The sequence below is a fragment of the Macaca mulatta genome, chromosome 11 (genome assembly GCF_049350105.2).
Source record: "Macaca mulatta isolate MMU2019108-1 chromosome 11, T2T-MMU8v2.0, whole genome shotgun sequence".
Lineage (NCBI taxonomy): Eukaryota > Metazoa > Chordata > Mammalia > Primates > Cercopithecidae > Macaca > Macaca mulatta.
The window spans coordinates 21,106,042-21,129,149 of record NC_133416.1 but is presented as its reverse complement, the minus strand read 5'-3'; the positions used below and the strand labels follow the sequence as shown (position 1 = coordinate 21,129,149).

General features: G+C 36.8%; 1 protein-coding gene across 8 annotated transcripts in view; it reads right to left on the bottom strand.

Moving 5' to 3' along the window:
* Positions 1 to 16,630: 16,630 nt before the first annotated feature.
* The window catches only part of PIK3C2G (phosphatidylinositol-4-phosphate 3-kinase catalytic subunit type 2 gamma), a 423,460-nt gene continuing 416,982 nt past the window's right edge, over positions 16,631 to 23,108 (bottom strand). For all 8 annotated transcript variants that reach the window (XM_028829285.2, XM_028829284.2, XM_028829283.2 and 5 more), the window contains one exon: positions 16,631 to 17,177. In XM_028829285.2, coding sequence (XP_028685118.2) covers positions 17,025 to 17,177 — 153 coding nt within the window. In that variant the 3' untranslated portion in view covers positions 16,631 to 17,024. The remainder of the gene's footprint in view (positions 17,178 to 23,108) is intronic.

Genomic DNA, 23,108 nt, shown 5'->3' with positions numbered 1-23,108 from the left:
ACATATTTGTGTCTTGTAGACACAAGCAGTGTCTTGTAGACAGTATATAATTGGATCCTGTTTCTTAATGCATTTTGCCAAATACTCCCTTTAATTGAAGAGTTTAATCCACTTATATTTAATGAAATTAAAGATATAAAAAGATTTTTGCCAATTTTCTCTTTGTTTTCTATAGGCAATATCTTTTAATTATCAATTTCTCTATAATTTTTTTCTTTTGTGGTAGATATTTTCTAGTGTAACTTTTGATTTCTCTTTCATTTGTTTTTGTATACACTTTTTAGTTATTTTCTTAATGGTTTACCTGCAGATTACCATTAACATCTTAATTTATAATAATCTAGTTTAAATTAGCATTTAAAAGTACACAAAGACTTTGGTCACATATAGCTCCATACCTCTTTTTTATGCTGTTATTGTCATAAATGACATCTTTATACCCTGTATGCTTATCAACACATACTTATAATTATTTTGTGTGTGTGTGTGTGTGTGTGTGTGTTTTTCAAGATGGAGTTTCACTCTTGTTGCCCAGGCTGGAGTGCAATGGCGCCATCTTGGATTACTGCAACCTCTGCCTGCCGGGTTCAAGTGATTCTCCTGCCTCAACCTTCCAAGTAGCTGGGACTGGGATTACCGGCATGCACCCCCACGCCTGGCTAGTTTCTTTCTTTCTTTCTTTTTTTTTTTTTTGAGATGAAAGCTCTGTCGCCCAGGCTGGAGTGCAATGGTGCGATCTCGGCTCACTCCAACCTCTGCCTCCTAGATTCAAGCCATTCCTCTGCCTCAGCTTCCGGAGTAGCTGGGATTACAGGTGCGCGCCACTACGCCAGGCTAATTTTTTGTGTTTTACTAGGGAAGGGGTTTCACCATGTTGGCCAGGATGGTCTCGATCTCCTGACCTCAGGTGAGCCACCCGCCTTGGCCTCCCAAAGTGCTGGGATTACAGGTGTGAGCCACTGTGTCTGGCCCGCCAGGCTAATTTTTGTATTTTCAGTAGACACCGGGTTTCACTATGTTGGTCAGGCTGCTCTCGAACTCCTGACCTCAGGTGATCTGCCTGCCTTGGCCTCCCAAAGTGCTGGAATTACAGGCGTGAGCCACTGCACCCGGCAATAATTATTGTTTCATATAATTATCTTTTAAATAATACACGCAAAATAGAGAAATTACAAACCTAAAATACATTACCAATGACTTTTCCTTGATTTGTTTTTCTTGTGGTGAAATACAAATAATATAAAATATGCTATTTTACCCATTTTTAGAGTTGCAGTTCAGTGGTATTAAATACATTCACATTCTACAACTATCACTAATATGCATCTCCAGAACTCTTTCCATCTTGCAAAACTGAAACTCTATATACCTTTTAAATGGTAACTCCTCAATTACCCCTTCCACCAGTCCCTGGCAACCACTATTCTACTCATTGTGTCCATGATTTTGAACACTTTAAGTATATCATATAAATAGAATCATACTTTGTCTTTTTGTGATTTTCTTATTTCACTTAGCATAATGCCCTCAAAGTTCATCCAAGTTGTAACATATGTCAGAATTTCCTTCCCTTTCAATGCTGAACAATATTCCACAGTATGTATAAACTACAGTTTCCTTATCCATTTATGTATCAGTGGATGTTTGGGTTGCTCTGTAAGCTATTGAGAATAATGCTGCTGTAAACATGGATGTACAAATATATTTTCAGAAGCCTGCTTTCACTTTTTTCTGGTATATATTCAGAAGTGGAATTGTAGGATTATATAGTAATTCTATGTTTAATTTTTTGAGGAGCCACCAAACTGTGTTCCACAGTGGCTGTACCATTTTATGTTCCTACCAACAGTACACAAGGGCTCCAATTCTTCCGCATCCTGACCAACGCTTGTTATTTTCTGGTGTTTTTTTGTTTGTTTGTTTGTTTGGTTTGTTTTTTGATAGTAGCCATCCTAATGAGTGTGAGTGCTATATCATTGTAGTTTTGATTTGCATTTGCAGTGATTAGTGATGTTGAGCATGTTTTTATGTGCTTACTAGCCATTTGTATATCTTCTTTGGAGAAATGTCTATTCAAGTCCTTACCCCATTACTTAAACCAGATTGTTTGGCTATTGGTTGTTGTGTTTTAGGAATTCTTTATGTATTCTGGATATTAATTTCTTATAAGATATATGATTTACAAATATTTTCTTCCATTTTGTATATTGCCTTTTTGCTCTGTTGATAGTGTTTTCAGATGTACAACATTTTTCAATTTTCATGAAGTTCAATTTCTTTCCTTTTTCTTTTGTTGTTTGTGTCTTTGGTGTCATGTCTAAGAAATCATTGCCAAATCCAACATCATGAAGCTTTTGTCCTATGTTTTTTTTCTAAGAGTTTTACAGTTTTTGCTGTTATGCTTAGGTACTGGATATATTTTAAGTTAATTTTTACATAGTCATCCTTTGGTATCAATGTGGGATTGTTTCCAGGACCTCCCATGGATATAAAAATTCACAGAAATTCAAATCTCCGATATAAAATAGCATAGTATTTGTATATAACCTATGCAGTATCCTCCTATGCAGTTTAAATCATCTTTACATTACTTATACTTGATGCAACGTAAATGTTATGTAAATAGTTATTTACTGTGTTGTTTAGGAAAAATTGCTAAATTAATTAATTCTAACAGTTTTTTTTTGACTCATTAAGGTTTTCGAAAAACAAGATCGTACTATCTGTGAACAAAGATAATATTGCCTCTTCTTTTCAAATTTGGATGTATTTTATTTCCTTTTCTTGCCTAACTGCTCTGGATAGAATATCCAGTACTAAATAAAAGTGATGAACTTGTTTACCCTTGCCTTGTTCCTGATCTTACAAGAAAAGCTTTCAGTCTTTCAACATTGAGTATAACATTCATTGTGGGTTTTTCACATATGGCTTTTATTATGCTGAGGTAGTTTTCATTCTATGTCTTTTGACTGGAGAGAGTTTGATCCCCTTATATTTAAAGTAATTTCTGATATGGAGGCACTTCTGTCAGTTTTCTATTTGTTTTCTACATGCTTTATAGCTTTTATAGTCCTCATTTTTATCTTTGCATTACTGTCTTTTTGTGTTTAGTTGATTTTTTGTAGTTAAATATTTTAAGTATTTTCTCATTTCCTTTGGATTTTATTCTATATGCATTTTCTGTTTGGTTACCATGGGAATTACATTTACCATGCTAAAGTTATAACTCTCTAACTTGATTTTATAACAGCTTAACTCCAATAACATATGAAATTCTGCTCCTTTACAGCCCAGACCTCATTTTTCAGTTATTGATGTTCCAAAATTACATCTTTCCACATTGTGGGTTCGAATATATAAACTAATAATTACTTTTAATGCATTAATATCTTAAATTATATGGAAAACAAAATGTATAGCTACAGACCAAAGTTACAGTAATACAAATTTTTATCATTGTCCATGTATTTACCTTTACTGTGGACCTTTACTTCTTCACAAAGCCCCTTTTCTTTTTAAACTGTGTAATGCATCTCAAAGTGTGAGGTTACCTTTAGTATTCCCTGCAGGGTAGATCTAGGATCATACATTTCCTCAGCTTTTGTTTATCTGGGATAAACAAAATTTATTTCTGCCTCATTTATTAATTTCTTAATTTCTCCCTCAATTTTGTGTTTTTAAAAAATTGTCCTTAAAAACCTTTATTTCAGGTTTAGAGGTACACATTCAGGTTTGCTATATAGGTAAGTTGCATGTTGCAGGGGTTTGATGTACAGATTATTTCATCGGCCAGGTGATAAGCATAGTGTCTATGCTATCTAGGTAGCATAGCATAACTACTTAACTCCAATGGGTAGTTTTTCAGTCTTCACCCTCCTTGCACTTTTCATCTTCAAGTAGTCCCAGTGTCCATTGTTCTCTTTTTTGTGTCCATGTATACTCAAGATTTGGCTCCTATTTATACGGGAGAACACGCAGTATTGGTTTTCTATTTCTGCATTAGTTCACTTAGTATAATGGGATAATGGCCCCCAGCGCCATTCATGTTTCTGCAAATGATATGATCTTGTTCTTTTTTAATGGATGTGTAGTATTTCATGGTGTATGTGTACTTCATTTAAAAAAAATCCAGTACTACCATTGACGGGCACCTAGGTTGATTCCTATTTTCTTTGCTATTGTGAATATTTCTGCGATGGTAAAACAATTTATATTCTTTTGGTTGTATATCCAATAATGGGATTGCTGGGTCAATGGTAGTTCTGTTTTAAGTTTTTTGAGAAATCACCAAACTGCTTTCCACAATGGCTGACCTAATTTCATTCCCACCAGCAGTGTATAAGCATTCCCTTTTCTCCACAGCCTCACCAGCATCTGTTGTTTTTTGACTTCTTAATAATAGGCATTCTGACTGGTGTGAGATGGTCTCTCATCATGGTTTTGGTTTGAATTTTTCTGATTAATAATGTTGAACATTGTTTCATATTCTTGTTTATCCCTCATATATGAAGGACAGTTTTGCTAAATATAGGATTCATGGTTGACAGTTGTTTTTCTTTTAGCACTTTTAATATATAATCCTATGAAAGGTCCTTTTTATGTGATGTGTCACTTCTCTCTTGCTGCTTTCAAGATTCTCTTTCTCTTTTTTTTTTTTTTTAGTTTTGGCAGTAGGATTATAATGTGTCTTGGTGTGGGTCTTTTTCAGTTATCTCATTTGGAGTTCATTAAACTTCTTGGATGTTTATATCTTTGCATCTCATCACATTTGGAAACATTTGGGGTACTATTTCTTCAAGTAATCCCTTTGCCTCTTTCTCTTCTTGTAGAACTCTTACAATGGATATGTTGGTCTGCTTTCTAATATCCTATAGGTTTGTTAGGCTCTGCTCACTTTTCTTAAATCTTTATTGCTATTCCCCAGACTCAGTAATTTCCATTGTTCCGTCTTCAAGTTCACCAATTCTTCTGACTGCTCATATATATACCCTTCAATTCTTCTAGTGAATTTTTGTCTTCAGTTGTACTTTTCAGCCCCAGAATTTCATTTTGGCTTCATTTAGGTTTTCTATATCTTTATTGATCTTTTAATTTTGTTTATACTTTGTTTTCTTGATTTTCTTTACATCTTCCTTTACTTCTTTGACTATCAGTTGTTTTAAACTCTTTGCCTAGTAAATATTTCATTAGGTCTTTCTGAAGGACAGTTTCTGTTGCTTTATTTTTTCCTTTGAATAAGCCATACTTTCCTGTTTGTTGGATGCCTTGTGGTTTTCTTTTTTGTTGTTGTTGAAAACTGTACATATGAATCTAATAATATCACGTCTCTGGAAATCAGATTCTTCTCCTTTCCCAGAACTTGCTGTATCTGTTCTGTTTTGATTGATATAGGCTTCTCTGTGCCAAGGACCAGCCTGAGGTACAAACCTAAGGTCTTTTCTGGTCCTTTCTGAGTGTATACCTTTCTCTAGGCATGCACAGTTACTTTCAAATTTCCTCCGTATATGTGGTTGCTTTTAATTTAATGTCCTAGTCTTTAATGTCTGGCTCTCAAAAGGGGAAAAGGAGAAAAACAAAAGGTGCTGAGGCGCTGGCCCCTTAAACTCCCTAGATCTCACTTCAGCTAGAGAGGGAAGCGCTTGCAACAAGGGAGGAGTTGTAACAAAACTTCCCACCTTTGTCTGTGTCTCTGCCTTTGTGATCAGAGCATCAATCAGATATCAGAACACAGATCCCTGACATTTAATGGATAGTATCCTTATGGCTTCTGCTGGTTTCGGCAATCTGTGTGCAAGCTGATCCAGAAACATGCACAGCTGCTTGCCATTGGGCTGGAGAATGGGGATGGATAGCCACTGCTGAGCTAAGAGCTGAAATTGACCTAAATGTACTAACATTCACTATCCAGGCCCTCTCCTGGAAGGTGCAAGCAAGACTTCAATAAACTTCAAGGTTCCAAAATATTTACATCAGACAGATTATGTCAGCGTAATTGTTCTCTGGGGGGGGGGGGGAAATACATTTTTGGTGCTGTTTACTGTGCCACGTTCCCAGAATTCTCTCCAACATTTGTTTTTTACATTTATTTACCTCAGTTGGTGTTCTTTATTTCTCCATGTAAATTTGAGTTAGCCTTGAGTTCCTTTATTTCAGTCCAAAGGACTCCCTTTAGCATTTCTCATAGAGTAAGTCAACTAGCAATTAATTAACTCTCTCAGTTTTTGTTTATCTGGGAGAGTCTTAATTTCTCCTTTGTTTTTCAAAAACTGTTTTTATCAGATATAGATTTCTTGGTTGACGGTATTTTCTTTTAGCTTTTTGAATATATCATATGTCTGGCCTCTATGGTTTGTGGTAAGAAATCAGCCATTAATCTTATTGAGGATTTCTTGTGCATAATGACTTCCTTCTCTCCTGCTGCTTTCATGATTCTTTGTCTTTTGCTTTTGACAGTTTGATTATAGCATGTCTCACTGTGAATCTTATTGTGTTTATCCTACTCAGAATTTGTTGAGCCTCATGGATGTAATTCAGCAAATGAATTGATGTTTTGGACCATTATTTCTTTAAATATTCTTTCTGTCCTTTTATCTTTTTATCTCTCTTATCTTCTGGGATTCCTAATATGCAAATGTTAATATACTTGGTGGTATTTCATAGGTCTTTTAGGATCTGTTGATATTTCTTTACTCTTTTTGTTCCTCAGTCAGGAAATCTCAATGAACTTACTTTCAAGTTTGCTAATTCTTCCCCCTGTCTGCTCAAGTGTACTGCTGAACTTCTTTTGTGAATTTTTCAATTCAGTTGTTATAATTTTTAAATCCAGGATTTTTTTTTTTGGTTACTTCATAATATCTGTCTCCTTACTGATGTTTTCTATTTGAAGTGATATTATTCTAATGGTTCTCTTTAGTTCTTTGTATGTGGTTTCCTTAAGTGCTTTGAGCATATTTAAATAGTGAATTTAAAGTCTATCTAGTAGGTCCAATAGATGAGCTTCCTTAGGGATAATTTCTATTTCATTTTTTTTCTGTGTATGGGCTATACTTTCTTATTATTTGCACATTTCAACATTTTTTGTTGAAGACTGAACATATTGAATATTATAGTGTGGCAACTTTAGAAATCAGATTCACTTTCTTCCTTGGGAGTTTGTTGTTGCTGCTTATTATAGTAGTTGTTTGTTTGGTGCTTTCTCGGAACTAATTTTTTAAAGTATGTATTCATTATTGTGTCTGTATTCTCTTTTCTGTTAGCTTAATGGTGGTCAGCTAATGATTTTACAGAGATTTCTTTAAACTACTGGCGCCAACAACAACAACAACAAAAAATTAGGAATCTTTCATCCTTTGCATATGGGCTCTGTGAGAATGTTGAGGCATGCCTTCAACACTCAGCTTGTAAGCTTACTACTCTGCTGTAGTCTTCATTTGTGCTTTCACAGAGCCTGAGGGTCTGCCAGAGATAAGAGCTCTGGATCTTCTCAGGTATTTTCTGAGTATGATCCCATCCCTGGGCACATGTATGGTCATCTAAATCATAGGTGTTTGTGGAAACTTTTCAGAGCCCTTATTCCCCAAAACATCTCATTTCCCAGTCTTTTGCCCCAGGTTTTTCAGTTAGTATATTGTTCGTACCAACTATTATTCCTTGCCCCCAGTAGCAGTGGCAAATACATTTGCCTATAAATATTTCAAATTCTCCCTAGGTAGTCACCTCAGCACTGGTAGAGACTTGACTTAGGTAAAATAAAGACAAACCCTTTGGGCTTGTTTTATTGGGATCACTAGCCAAGTCAAAACAACCACAATTCTTTGTGGTCAGAATGAGATCTATTTTTCTTTCTGTCATATTAGTACCCTGTACAAAAAATGTGCTGTTGTCATTAGGGCTTCCTTAAAAAGTTGAGCTGGGAGCAGGAGATGGGGCCAGAGTAAATTTAACACCACAATTCTCTTACTGAAATTCAACTCTCTTTTCTTGATTAAGCATACATTTTGTTGTTGCAAAATTTGATTGGTTTCAATTGTTCCAATAAAGTTGATTCTGACCATTTTTGCCTGTATAATTGTGTGTGTGTGTTTTTTTGTTGTTGTTGCTGTTGTTTGAGACAGGGTCTTGCTTTGTTACCCAGGCTGGAGTGTAGTGGCATGATCATAGCTCACTGATACCTTGAACTCCTGCCTCAAGCAATACTTCCACCTGAGCCTCCAAAGTAGCTGGGACACCAGGTGCATGTAACCATGCCTGGTTATTTTATTTTTTTCAGGACAGAGTCTCGCTCTGTCACCCAGGCTGGAGTGCAGTGGTGTGATCTTGTCTCACTGCAACCTCTGTCTCCTGGGTTCAAGTACTTCTCTGCCTCAGCCTTCCAAGTAGCTGGGATTACAGGTGCCTGTCACCATGCCTGGCAAATTTTTGTATTTTTAGTGAAGACAGAGTTTCACTATCTTGGCCTGGCTGGTCTTGAACTCCTGACCTCGTGATCCACTTGCCTCAGCCTCCCAAAGTGCTGGGATTACAAGCGTGATCCACCGCACCCGGTCACCTGACTAATTTTTTTTTAAATGCTTTTTTGGTACAGACAGGGTCTTGCTACATTGTCCAGGCTGGTCTCAAACTCCTGAGCTCAAATGATGCTTCCTCCTCAACTTCACAACATGCTGGGATTACAGGTGTGAGCCACTGTGCCCAGCACATTTGCTGTTTTTGTGGAAGAATAGAACTTTACACTTCCCTACTTCACCATTTTTGCTGACGTCACTCTCCTTTACTAGTATTAACAGCTTATATTAGAATTTGTCACAACTGATGAACCAATATTGATATATTGTTATTAGCTGAAGTCCATTTTAATTAAAATTTACTTACTTTTTACCTATTTCAAATTTACTTAGTTTTTCTGTTTCAGGATCCCATCCAGGGTACCACATTACATAGCATAGTCATGTCCCCTGAAACTCCTCTTGGCTGTGACAGTTTCTCAGGCATTCTTTGCTTTTGATGATGTTGACAGTTTTCAGGAGTATTAGTCAAGTATTTGGTAGAATGTTATCAATTGGGATTTGTCAATTCTGAATTTTTTTCCATGATAAGGTTGGGGCTATGAGATTTTGGGAGGAAAATCTCAGAGGTAAAGTGGCACTTTCATTACATTTTGTCAAGGGTACATACTGTCAACATGACTTTTACTGTTGATATTGACTTTCACTACCTGCCTGAGGCAGAATTTGTCAGGTTTCTCTACTATAGAGTTAATCCCTCAATCCTCTTTTCCATACTATATTCTTCAGGATGAAGTCACTACGCATAGCTCATATGTAAGGAATGGGTAGCTATGTTCTACCTTTTATCAGGTGCAACATCTCTATAAATAATTTGGAATTCTGCATGGATTTTGTTTCTTTCTCCCTATTTATTTGTTTATTCATTTATAGCAGTGTGGATTCATTGATAACTATTTTATACTTTAGGTTATAATTTAACGTTACTTACCCAACTGGTCCCAGTTTGGCCATTGGGAACTCTTTCAGTTGGCTCCTGTATCTTTGGGAATGTTTTTTTCCTTCAACTGGAGGACCATTGGAACCAGGTTCTTTACCTGAAGCTGCAGTTGACGTTTCTGATACATTAGAGTCTAATGGTGATGAATATTTTCACCCTGTGATCTCCAAAACACTTTCTCTTCTTAGTTTTTAAATTTCACAAGTCTTTAACAGTATTTTCCTGTTATGGTCTTTTTCACAACAAGAAATATCAAAAGTCTCTGTTTTTTTTTTTTTTCTTTTATTGTTTCTGTCTACTTTTAAGACTGGTTCGGCTGGGTTTATAACTTCTTATTCAGCTTCTTATATGGGTCTGTTTACTTCTTGATTTCACATAGGGATAACATTGTTTCCCAGAACTAAGTGTCTTTTTTCTTTTTCCTTTCCCTTCACTCTCTGACCAAAACATTTGTTTTTCCAACTTTCCACCCTCAAAATTTTTTCTTGAGAATGTCCCACATTAAGAGACATGAAGTCAGTGAGTTCGATGTTTGCCACTTATCGATTGTTCAAACAAGTCTTGATTAGCTTGATCCTTACGAGAAGGAAAATCCCATGTAAAAGATAATCTTATCAGATCAAGAGCTGATCCAGACCAAGTATGCAACTGGAATCATCTTGTCTGATTTCCCTTTAATAAGTCCTCTCTTTGCTTTACTTTTACCTAGAATAACAGTTCCACAAATTTTCCAAATATTTTTCCTCGGGGAACCCTGTGGCAATAATTTTGTTCCTTTGCAGTGGACACAGATAACTTTTCATCCTTTATACCGATCTTTCTGGGATTTCGGGCTGAAATCTCATCAAATTTTCTTAACCACTTGAAAGATCTATCCCAGTGTTGAAGGAAAAGGTGATTTGATTGTTCTTACAAAAATGCTGATACATTAAGAGGAATTTTAAAAAACAAGTGTCATTCTAAGTCTTTCCAGGACATCATTATATCTGCTCTCCAAGACTTTTCCTTTTTTTTATCTGATGGATTTTTTTTTAAGGACTAGTCTTTATTTTGGAAACGGCAACAACTAAAATGCATTGCTCTTTTCTATTACCTTTTTCAAGAGAAGTTGGACTTGAGTATATTACCTTTTTAACTTTATAGTTCTCTTTTCCAGCTCTTAGCATTTCATTTCCCCTTCATACCTGCCCAGTCTGTGTTTTGAGATCACAATATTTCTTTTAAGGCAGTATCTTTCTCATGACTACTCAGTTTGACACGTTCTATTTTAGTTTCCTTCTTCCACTACCATTGCTCTGATAGTAAGAAACTATCAGAAAATGAGGCTCTGTTTTAAGCTATTCAAGTTATTTCTTGATTCTTGGGGTAAATCAGAATCATGGAGCCAGAAGGCTGACAGGCATAGTCCTTTAAATTGTTTTCTCAATTTTGGGGCGTGCAATAATCTCAGTTACTTATTTCTGAACCTCAGCCTAGGAAGATGGCATTTTCTCTTTATATAAAGAGTTCCTATATTTTGCTTTAAATGTTAATAAAATCCACTTCCCTCCTGTAATTGCAGCTGTAGTTTGAGTCTCTGAACTCTAATAATGAGTGTCTTTTCTTTAATTATTAAACTCAGAGTCTACTTAACGCCATGTGGTTGAGGTGACTGAAGTATATAAACACACCACTTGAACTCGTTTAGTTTTGTCTCCTCCAGTGCTCTGTCACCCTAAAGCCACTTCAAAATAGCATGCACACATACAAAGGAACATAATTTGGTGAAGTTTAGGTAGCAGTCAGGCATACCTGTGTCTGGAGTTAAGAATTTTAAGCTACAACCTTACTAGAGCTTGCAACACATTATGAATTCAGTCACTGTTCAAATATCAGGTCCAGCAGGTGAGACTTGGCCAAGAAGCCCATTGCATTGAGAGTATTCAAGATTTTGTGCTAGGAAATAATATACACACAAATTTGTAATATTTGTGTCACATTGTGAGAGTTCAAGTTGCTGAAAAATTGCTTTTGTGGCTGGAATTTTTCCTGTGTACTATCAAATCTTCACTTCTGACTTGGGTAGGATGTGACTAATGATGGCTTCTCAATAATCCATTTCCTCTGAGAATGAACTCCTGACTCAAACCATGCTGCCAATGCTGGGAGTGGGTTTCTGCTACTACAACCACGTTGTTTTATGATATTAGTAGCCAGGCAATGATCTAGAACCTCATTTTTTTCTAACTTGTGATTTTTGAGATGTCTTAGTTTTTGCAGAAGTTTCCAGGAGACTTTAAGGATGAGAATGATAGGTAGGGGTTTGAGGGGGTGACTGTGTGTCCAAAGCTTCCAGCTCCCTCATCCTCACTTAGCCTAAAATCAGTCTCTTTCTTTCTCTCTCTCGCTGTGTGAGACAGAATATGTACATTCCGAACATACATACATACATATATATATATTCAATGTAAGATTTCACTTGAGTAGAAAGATATGTTGCTATGAGACAATTGAATGTTATTACTCTCTAGAGACATAGCAATTCTTTCTTTCCTACCTCATGAGGTTTCTAGTAGGGAACAAATAAAATATAAATATATAAAGCCTAAAGGAACTTTGCAACATTGTTGAATGTGAGTGAAGACTGGGACCTTGCTTTTCTTCTACTGGTGTGCCATTTAATCATTTGTCTAGGTGATAATTCACACATTTTAAAAAACATTGTGCCAAGTCTTTGTGGGGCTGGGACAACACAACACATGATGACTTAACATATTAGTTAGCTAGGACTGCTGTCACAAAGCATCATGCACCAAGTGGCTTAAACAACAATATTTTTCCCCCACAGCTTTGGAGGCTGTAAGTCCAAGGTCAATGGTTGGCTCCTTTTGAGGGCTGTGAGGGAGAATCTCTGCCATGTCTCTTTCCCAGTTCGCGGTGGTTTTCTGGTAGTCTTTAGCATTCCTTGACTTGTAGATGCATCACTCTAATCTCCACCTTCATGTTTATATGACATTTTCCTTCTGTGCAGATCTGTGACCACATTTCTCCCTTTCATAAGTGTATCAGTCATATACTTATATGTGACTGGTGAATTAGGGGACCACCTTACTCCATATGACCTCATCTTAACTAATTACATCTTTAGTAACCTTTTTTTCTTTTTCCCAAATAAGTTCACATTCTGAGGTACCTGGGGTTAGGACTTCAACATATCACTTTTGGGGACTACATGATTTAGTCCATAATACTCACGTATCATCTGCCTAAATTTAAAAGTTACACATAAAACTAACAAACTAACAAAGAAAATATGTTTTATTCTCCTCCAATAATAAATATACTTTTTTAAAACACCTGGAGGGATGAGCTTTTTGGGATCCCTTAGATATTTTTTTGAGATACCTTAGAGATCCCTGCTGAGTTATGATGGAATGAAAAGAGCTGGTCCTTATCCTCTACCTCCTTCATGTCCTGCTATTTATTCCTGCCCCTGGCTCTGTCCTGCTCTGTGGTCACCTCAAGCACATGTCTGTGAACAATCAACTGGCACATTCCAGTGACATTCATATACCCTGCAAGGAGCCTTGCCTTGGTTATCCTTGGAGCCCAGGCATTGCTCCCATTGGTGGTGAGTCTGACTTCAGATGAATGGATCTAGAGAAAAGGCCTTCAAAGGCTGTTCAGGCAGGAAGTTCCAGGGTCCTTAGGTACCTAGACTGTGGTCTAGAATGAGGGCTTTGGGTGTTGCTGATTCACAACTAGAGAAGGCAAGGTTCTTTATGGTGAGGACATCACGGAAAGAACTTCTCTTGCCTGGATCTAAGTCTATACTGTCAGTGAACTAAACTTCTTGATAGTCTTATGGCTAATTGCCTAGTGAAGGGAGACAAAGCATAAATGATAAGCAAAATACGTAAGTAAATTATATAAAATGTTCAAAGGTGATAAGTGCATAAGATACAAGTGGTGCAGAGCAGGAAAGATCTGGTGTGTTTCCAGGGACAGGACAGCTTGCAACATCTCACATAGGGTGTTCAAGGTAGACCCAGCAGAGATGGAGACATCTGAGCAGGATTTGAGAAAGGTAAGGGAACTAGGGAAATGGATACAGGGCACAAAGGCACATTTTGGGAAGAAGGAGTTGGCCGATCAAAGATCCCAGGGATGAAGTGTGCCTGGAGTGTCCAAGAGACAGAAAGGAGGCCAGTGTTGATTGAATGTTATAAGCATAGGAGGATATAATAAGAGTTAAAATCAGAGAGATGAGGATGGGAGGTCAGATCACACAGGGCCTTTTAGGTTTCTTTTAAAGGCTTGGGCTTTTACTCTGAGATTAGAAGCCCCTGCAGAGTTTTGAACCGAAGAATGACCTAACCATTCCCGTTGCTGTGTTGAGAATAGACTATAAGGGGCAGAGTAAGCATAGAAAGGAGGAAACTGTTTAGAAGGCAATTATATAATCCAGGCCAAGGATGAGAGCAGTAAGTTGGACCAGAGTATTTTCTGGTGGAGAGTGATAAGTGGTTGGTGATTGGATTTGGGAAATATTCTGAAGGTGGAGCCAACAGGACTTCCTGATGGACTGGAATATACACACACACACACACACACAAGCATACATATATTTATATTCCAGTTATGTAAATATCATGTATTTCATGTATTTCAAATGAGCCCATATCAGCTCTCATATCAGGCACTCACATTTTTCAGTTAATAAATGTATAGACTTTTATGTGTTTATATGGTTATGTAAATGAACACACAAAATAGTTTAATTTTTTTCATACACAGGAAAACATTTAATTAGCAAGGGTTTACATTTTTTCAGTAATTTGAAGGGCAAGGATTAAAAAAAATTCCAAGTAATTCTCTTAAAAAATGTGTGTGTGTACACACACACACACACACACACACAGAGAGAGAGAGAAATTTGGGTTAGCTTCAAGTTTTTTGCTCTTAACAACTGAACGATGGGTTTGACATCAACTAGGAGGGGAAAGGATGTGGATAAAACAGGTCTAGTGGAAAAGAACTCTAATATTTTCCCTGATCCCTGTGTACTTTTGGAGATACTGAGTTTGGGATATTTATTAGCAATTCAAGGGGGATATTAAGTTGGTAATTTGTTCCTCATCTCTGGAATCTGGGAGGTATTCTGGGTTGGAGTTATAAAACTGGGAATCCTCATCAGTGTTCAGATGATATTTAAAGCCTTGAGAGTAGACGAGATCATTAAAGGAGTTAAGCTTGATGGGAAAGGGGAGCAAGTGGTGAGCCCTGGGAAACTCCAGCACTGGAAGTGGCGGAGAGGAGCATGCTCCCACACAGAAGACTAAGAAGGAGAGACAAAAAGGAAATGAAGCTAAACTAAACTGTAACTAAAAGGAAGCACAAGAGGATGGAGGGTATTGGAAGTCAAATGAAGAAAATATACCCAGGAAGATAGACTTACTCATTGTATCCAATACTGTTGACAAGTAAATTAGAATTGTTCTGAAAAATAACCTTTGGATTTAGCTAACTGGAGGTCAGTAGTGATCTTGACTAAAGTAGTTTCATTGAAATGGTGGGAGCAAATACCTGCTTGTAATGGCTCTAAGAGAAAACTGGAGGCAAGAAACCAGAGGCAGTAAAGACAACCATTTTGAAGAGTTTTGCTGCAAAGAGGAGCAGGGCAATGGGTCAGCATTTGGCAGGGAAGTAGGGTAACGAGAAAGTTTTAATTTTATGATGGAAGACATAACATCATGGTTGCATGCTGTCCAGAATTATCCAGTAGACAGTACAGAAATGATGCTTTGAGTAGAAGAGGATTTCAGTAGCAATGTTTTGGAGTAGGTCAGAGGAGATGGGGTCAAATGTACAAGTTGGGAGACTGGTTTGGGATAGGAGCATGGGTAACTCTTCTCTGGTGATAAGCATAAAAGCGGAACATGGAATTTGCTTACCTGGGTAGATGCAGTCCTGAAAGTCTGTGGCAGTTTCTTTTGACTGATTCTAATTTTTAAGTGATGTAGGAAACAATGCCATCAGCTGAGAGTGAGGATTAGGGGAGGAGATGCTGAGGTTTCAGCAGAGAGAAGGGTGTATAATCGTCCAGCAGAAAGGGAGAGTAATGGACTAAGAACATACAGAATTAAGGGCTCATTTGACTTGCATGATCATGCATTTCAAATGAGCCCATATTAGCTCATATCACACACTCAAATAATTTTCAATGAATACATTTACATGCTCATATGATATATAGGAGGTGATGGGAAAAAGCTTAGTTTTTTTTTTTCATTCATACACAGGAAAACATTGAATAAGCAGGGATTTAAATTTTTTCAGTAATTTGAATGGCAAGATTAAAATTTTTTTTGATTGTTTTAAAGAATGTGGCGGCCGGGCGCGGTGGCTCAAGCCTGTAATCCCAGCACTTTGGGAGGCCGAGACGGGCGGATCATGAGTTCAGGAGATCGAGACCATCCTGGCTAACACGGTGAAACCCCGTCTCTACTAAAAAATACAAAAAACTAGCCGGGCGAGGTGGTGGGCGCCTGTAGTCCCAGCTACTTGGGAGGCTGAGGCAGGAGAATGGCGTGAACCCGGGAGGCGGAGCTTGCAGTGAGCTGAGATCCGGCCACTGCGCTCCAGCCTGGGCTACAGAGAGAGACTCTGTCTCAAAAAAACAAAAAAACAAACAAACAAACAAAAAAGAAGAATGTGGCATAGTGCATTAAATTTTACCCACTGTGCTGGTGGAAATCTGTGGGATAGTTTGCCATGGTAATGGTGACTATGAAAGTAGGTTCAGAAGTAAGGAAAATAATGTGCATAGATAAGAAATTTGATCAGAAGGGAGAGTTTCAGAGTTTCAGATCTTGGAGTTGAGGCATAACCAAGTTTAAATCATGCCTCTGGGTGGGAGAAATCCAGTGACAATGAATTGATTGGTGGTGAAGAGGGTGAAAAACTACAAAGAAGTTTTTGCCAACAGTTGAATTTAAGGATTTCGGGATTTATGTTTTGGTTTTCTGACAGAAAATAATACAGCATTCTGCTGAAATATACCAATTCCCTCAATAAGTAAGATTATGAGTAGGTCTATAGGTATATATAATTTAAATTTTAAAAATAGATTACAGGTATACCTAGATCTTGAATTAATTGATGAGGTTTATTTATATGATTGTATTTCTTATAAAATACATTAGAAATACTGCTTTTAACTGTAGGCACACAATTAAAACAAATGTAAACCTATGTTTAATTTAAAATATATTAAAATCATTTAATAAAGGTCTTTTATTATTTTACACATCAAATTTCATGCAATCAGTACTCCACTGAAGGAGAAAAGATTATGGAAAAAGCAATGAAAGCACAGGTAGAAAATAAACAACACAAAAAACTAATTCTGATTTTTTTGGTGTCCTTAATACCCTGTGCTATCTTTGACAACAAAGATGCCTTACTTACGAGATTCAGAGGGCCAGAAGTGGAAAAAAATACAAGTAGTTAATGAATAATGCATATGTTCATAGCAATGGTCAAATTATACTGTTTCCTAATGGGTACCATTTTTCTTCATCGAGTGGGACACTACAGAGTTGGATGTTAATTGCTCCCACAAACACAGTTTTACTCTTCACAATAAGCATTAAGACATGTCCTTGGAGCTCTGTGACTTCATCATATACTACCTAAAAAGGGAGAAAATAATGAAAATATAATTCAGAAATGCTTAAATACATCTCTTTTTTGAGTATTGCTTTTAATAAAAAAAAAATTAGCTGCTAATATCTTGTACCCTGGCATAGATAGGTTAATGTCTGACTCTTTTATTTCTAACTTTTATTCTGAAAAGCTAAAGGTTCTGCTAACATAACAGAGTTTAATGACAGGCTATTTTTGTAAGAATCCTAGAATTTACTGATTCTACTAAGAATTGCCCACTCTATATTTAGAAAGATGGCAAATTACTCTCTAGGAAGAAATTTAAATATTCTTTACCTTCTATATCCTGTAAATGTACAGCTATTATGTATTCATAAAAATAAAAAAAGAACATCATTCTTCTGTGTTGAAGGTTACTGAGGAAAAACAGACCAATTTTTTTTTTCAATTTTAGATTCAGGGGAATAGACGTGCAGGTTTGTACCAGGGGTATACTGCGTGATGCTGTGGTTTGGGCTTCTAATGATCACATTACCCAAGTAGTGAACATAGCCCCTAATAGGTAGTTTTTCCACCCTTGGTCTCCTTCTTCCTTCTTCCCTCTTTTGGAATCCCCAGTCCTTATGCTTCCCATCTTTGTGACCATAAAACAGACCAATTTCTATGATTTCCCTTTGCTACTTAAATGCAGCACAATGATATTTTCTTGTACATGTGCAGAAGTAATACTATGGTTATTTATTCAAAATTGCTAATTTTTAAATTATGAAAATACATGTTCATTAAATAAAATCTGTATGAAACAAACAAACAAAAAATACCAAAAAGGAAGAAAATAATTGGAATTTTCACCATTGGGAGATAATTACAGTTAACATTTTTATGTTCTTTTTGTTTTCTATATATAATCACTGATTCAGAATATGACTTGTAATTATGCTTTATATACAGTTTCATGTCTTGTTCTTTTTTTGTGACTTTTTTTTTTCAAAAGGGATCTGTTCAGCTGTCCTTTCATAACGTGCAGGAAGTAAGTTACAGGTCCATCGGCAACCCGCAGTGGTAAAGCAACGTAAAGGTATATTACTGCAAAGAAATTATTTATTTATCATGAAAGGAGGAGAGAGCTGAGTGGAAATCTGGCATGGTTACCAGGGAAATGTCTTAGAACACATTTAGAAAAGGAATTTCATATACTGCTGCAAACTTGCTTGCTTTCTACAGGCAAGTCACAAGATAGAAACTTTCTCAATATATGCCAACAAGAAGCAGAGGAGACGACTTCAGAGGGCAGCCCTCTGAGTTCACTGGGCGGCCTCCCCTGTGGGCATGGATTCAGTTTCCAGTACTTTGCACAGCATAGGCCTACCTTTCATTACATTATCAGTGAAATTCAGTTCCAGATCAATCTGCTAGTGGCTCTGAATAATGATTCACTTAATAAGTAAATAAGTTCAATCAAAGGGCATGAGATACAATCTGATATGCGAATGCGGTCTACCCTGATCCATGTGTGTGCTCTTGGCTACCTCTACTCTCATTCCATACAGGAGATTATGGTTTAGTTTTCTAATGTTGCTCATTCACATTATTCCATTTCACCTATTGAGTTTTCCTGGGATAATAAAGGATTTTAAGAGTTACCTTAAAAAAATCTCAGAACCCTACCACTGTAATTCATGTTTTTTAACAACTGGACACCCAATGCTGCCTGGAAATCTTTCCAGGACTTCCGAGTAAACTCCTTTTCCTTTTCTCTAAGTGGCTATTTTGAACTGTCTGAACTATTCTCCATTTTTCTTCCTGCATCAGGTTCAGCTGATGAACTCCTCTCTTATTTTACAGAGAAGACAGAGAAAGGAACCCTCAAAGTGTGACTGTATATGATGCAGAAAAATGGGGACGTCTGGCTAAGGATTCTGTGAATTGTATGAATAAGTCATAAATTGTAAGTTTTTAAAAAACATATCAATAATTTATATTTTCATGAATCTGTTGTCAACTGTGTGTTTTCTCATTTGCATAATGATGATAATAATCCTTACCTTTTAGCATTATAGGGAGGAAGAAATGAGATAATGAATATAAGGCCTGCTACAAAGCCTGGAACATATTAGACACCAATAAATTATAGCTGAAAAAGATCCATCAAATACACAAAAAGGAACAGTTGTTTCTTAATATTTTGCATCAATTGACTGGAGAAAACCCTTCCAGACAGAATTGAGTCTCCCAGGTATTTAGCAAGCTAAAAGCTTCAAGAAGTGACTTTAGGAATTAATTGCTTTCCTGGTTAAAATACAAACATTTGAACTTCCAAAGTTTTTTATTACTTAATATATTTTTTCCCTTGGTTTTATTAAGAAAAGTTACTTTCTTAAACGTGACTGAAGTTTTATAAACATGTAATCATTACACATTATAGTTGATAAATATTTATTCTAATTGCTTTGGCGCATCCAAATGTTGTTAAATAGTAAGTACTCTTTTTAACTGAGCGAAGAATAATTAGTGGCTAATGTTAGCAAAGTACAGAGATGATTATATTCTTTGAGACCTTTTGTCAAAGGATTTAATATATATTCTGCATACTCAGAACCAAAAAAAATATGGTTCTGGTACATACTCAGAACCAAAAATAAATAGCTCTTTTAATTTCTCTTTCTAATAATTTTTACCTATAGGCATGAGCTAAGTCTTTACTACTTTCTGACAAATAACTAAATGTGTGGGTTTGGAATTATTACGTCTAATAGAAAACACTTAAGGTAATTCATATCTATTAACATATACGGAACATTCCAAGAATGTACTGAACATTAGTTGACACAAGGGTCTAGTAAATAATTCTAACGTGTATTTTCATGATTGAAATGAGAGAACAATAAGATAGGAATTGAAGTGTCTCTAGTGCTTGTGGGAAGTGGTAGAGGAGGCAGGATAGTGAAAGAAAGAGTTCAAAAGTGAGAACAGGAGTACTCCGTGGGTGGAGACAGGTAGGAATAACACAGCATAGTGTAGTGCGGTAACCATGAGCTTTGGAATCAGGCAGTTCTGGGCTTAATATATAGTTGTGTGACTTCTGGGTCACATTGTCTTCACCTACAAATACAATTTTCATCACGTTGAAGTTGCAATAAGATTATAACACAGATAACAATAACTATAGCTTACTGAGTGTGCCATATACTGGGCATTGTGCTAAGTAATCACTGTATATTCTGCAGGATATTTTAAGGCATGTAAAATGCATAGAACGTTCCTGTTCTGTTCTTTCTAATTTTCCCTTTATACCTTACAACAGAATAATATATAAGAAAAGATTGCAATATACAAAATATATTGATTATAAGCATGTAATTTTGTCATAGGGTAGAAATTCTGTATTTCTAATGAATTGTGAGAAAAATGATGGTTTTTAACAAGATGGCAAAAGTAATGGCGTGGAAAGAGGCTTTGGAGCCCGTAATCTCAGCTCTGCTTCTTCAAGCTGTATGGCAGTTCCCTGAGCACTCACACCCCCAGCCCCAGCCCCATCTTGAGACCAGCCGTGCCTATCACTGGGATTTGTAAATGACAGGGGTTTTCAGGGAGACTGCTGATGAAGCCTAATGGGGCTCACTCTGCAAAGGGTCAAATAGACAAGCTTGGCCCTGCATCAAAGCCTCAGTATGTGAAGGGTGGAGACTCTGTCACTTGTCTGTGTCCCCGACCCAGCCTTTCTCATCTCTGGATATTAAAGAGAAAGGAGGATAGGAATAAAAATAAAAAGAACTATTTTCACAAAAGGCTTTGTAAGACATTGGTATGCAATGTAATATCTTCTTTGTACTCCTCTAAGAGATTTATATAAAGAGGAGAGTGAGGTCATCCTCTCCCACTTCACAGAACAGTACACGGCTTTTACAGTTTGAGAAATCCCAGCTGTGGTGAGTGGTTGATGCAGCAGTACTCGGCGAGGCGACGGAAGCGGAGGAAAAGTTTAAAACAAGGTAGATGCCCTGTGATAACTCACTGGGCTCTCTAGTCAGCACTGGGTTTATTGGTAAAGACATCTAGTAAGGTGTTCTTGAGGTTGCACACAAGAGACTGAGGAATTTGACACAAAGGTGGGGTCCTACATCACTACTGAGGGCAAAAGAAAGTAAAATCTGAGTTAAAATCTAGTGTGCTTCTTTGCATTTCTTATAAATATTCTTGTGTTGATACAGACACAGACTGAAGAAAATTAAATTAGCCATTGTGGCCTTTTTTTCCTTTTGGCTCTTGGAATTCAACCAGCTTCGTTGCTAGAATTGTTTATATGATGTAGAAACCTCTTACTGTCCTAATGCCTACACTACTAAAATCGTCACTTATGCACACACTACTTCAAATTTCTGCTTGATTGGACTATGTTCTGATTAGAATTGGCTATGCATGGGCCATGGTTTTTGAAGCAATTTAAAATGTGTCCAAAGTATAAAGTGTCTATTCATGCGACAAGTATAGATCAATTGAGAAAGATTTGTAGTGATTTTTAATCAGTGGGGTATGGATATGTGAGGACCTAGATTATTGCAAGCCCTCAGAAAAGTTATATGCACACCAAGAATTATAAAGTAATCTTCCAAGAATATATATTTACTACTGTTTTCTTATAATACGTAAAGCTTGAAATAAAACACATGTTTATTTAAATTATTCTGAATTGTTAATGGTTTCTTGTTATTACATGTTTTCTTATACTGAAAATGCTCACGCCTCGCACAGGTTCTGAGAAGTTTCTTGATAGTGAGGCATGGAGACTTGTACTCAAAAAGTATGAAAAGAAACAGTGATATATTGTTGGGAGGTGTACACTTCTCACTGTTGACATCATGACAAATAATAGTGTGAAAATATTTTTCCTTACTAGTTTAGAGAATCTCTTTCTATAGATGCAGTATATACATGTATTTGCATTTTACACATACACACACACACAAAAAGTGTCACATATAAAACTACCCTGAATATTTATTACACATCTTTTTAGAGGTAACTAAGTGTTAAAAATATTAAAAGGATAAGACATTTACCCTGCCCTGGAGAAGTTTATGATATACTAGAAGAAAAACTGTGTAGGACTGAAGAAAGGATTATAAATGTGGTGTGAGTCCACGAGGTGACAGTGTTCACAGAGTTCACATCTGAGGTCAGTCTCAAAGCAGGCAGAGAAGGGCAGAGAGAGGTGAATGGTGGCATGAGTTCTATCACAAAATCCTAACGTCCATTCAGGGAATGACAAGCTGTATGGTGTGATAGAAAATATGGCTAAGTATGGTGCAACGAAAAGAGTATAAGAACACAAATATTCCCCACTGATTTTTGACAAAGGTACAAAAGAAATTCAGTGGAGGAAAAATTGCCTTTTCAACAAATAGTGCTGGAATAATTGGTATCCACAGTGGGCAAATAAAGAGCCTTGACTTAAACATCACATTTTATTAAAAATTTAACTCAAAATGGATAATGTACTTAAATGTAAAATGTAAAGCTATACAATTTTTGGAAAAAAATGTAAGAGAAAATCTTTGAGACTCAGTGCTAGGCAAAGAGTTTCTTAGTTTTGACACCAAAGGTACCATCTATAAAAGAAAGAATGAATGCAGGAAAACCTGATCTAAAAGTGCCTATGAGACATTCAGATGGAGCTCTCCAGTAATCAGGTAGAAGTGCAAGAGAGGCTGGGCGTGGTAGCTCACGCCTGTAATCCCAGCATTTTGGGAGGCTGAGGCGGGCGGATCACCTGAGGTCAGGAGTTTGAGACCAGCCTGACCAACATGGCAAAACCCCGTCTCTGCTAAAAATACAAAAATTAGCCAGATGTGGTGGTGGGAGCTTGTATTCCCAGCTACTTGGGTGGCTGAAACAGGAGAATTGCTTGAACCTGGGAAGTGGAGGTTGTGGTGAGCTGAGATTGCACCACTACACTC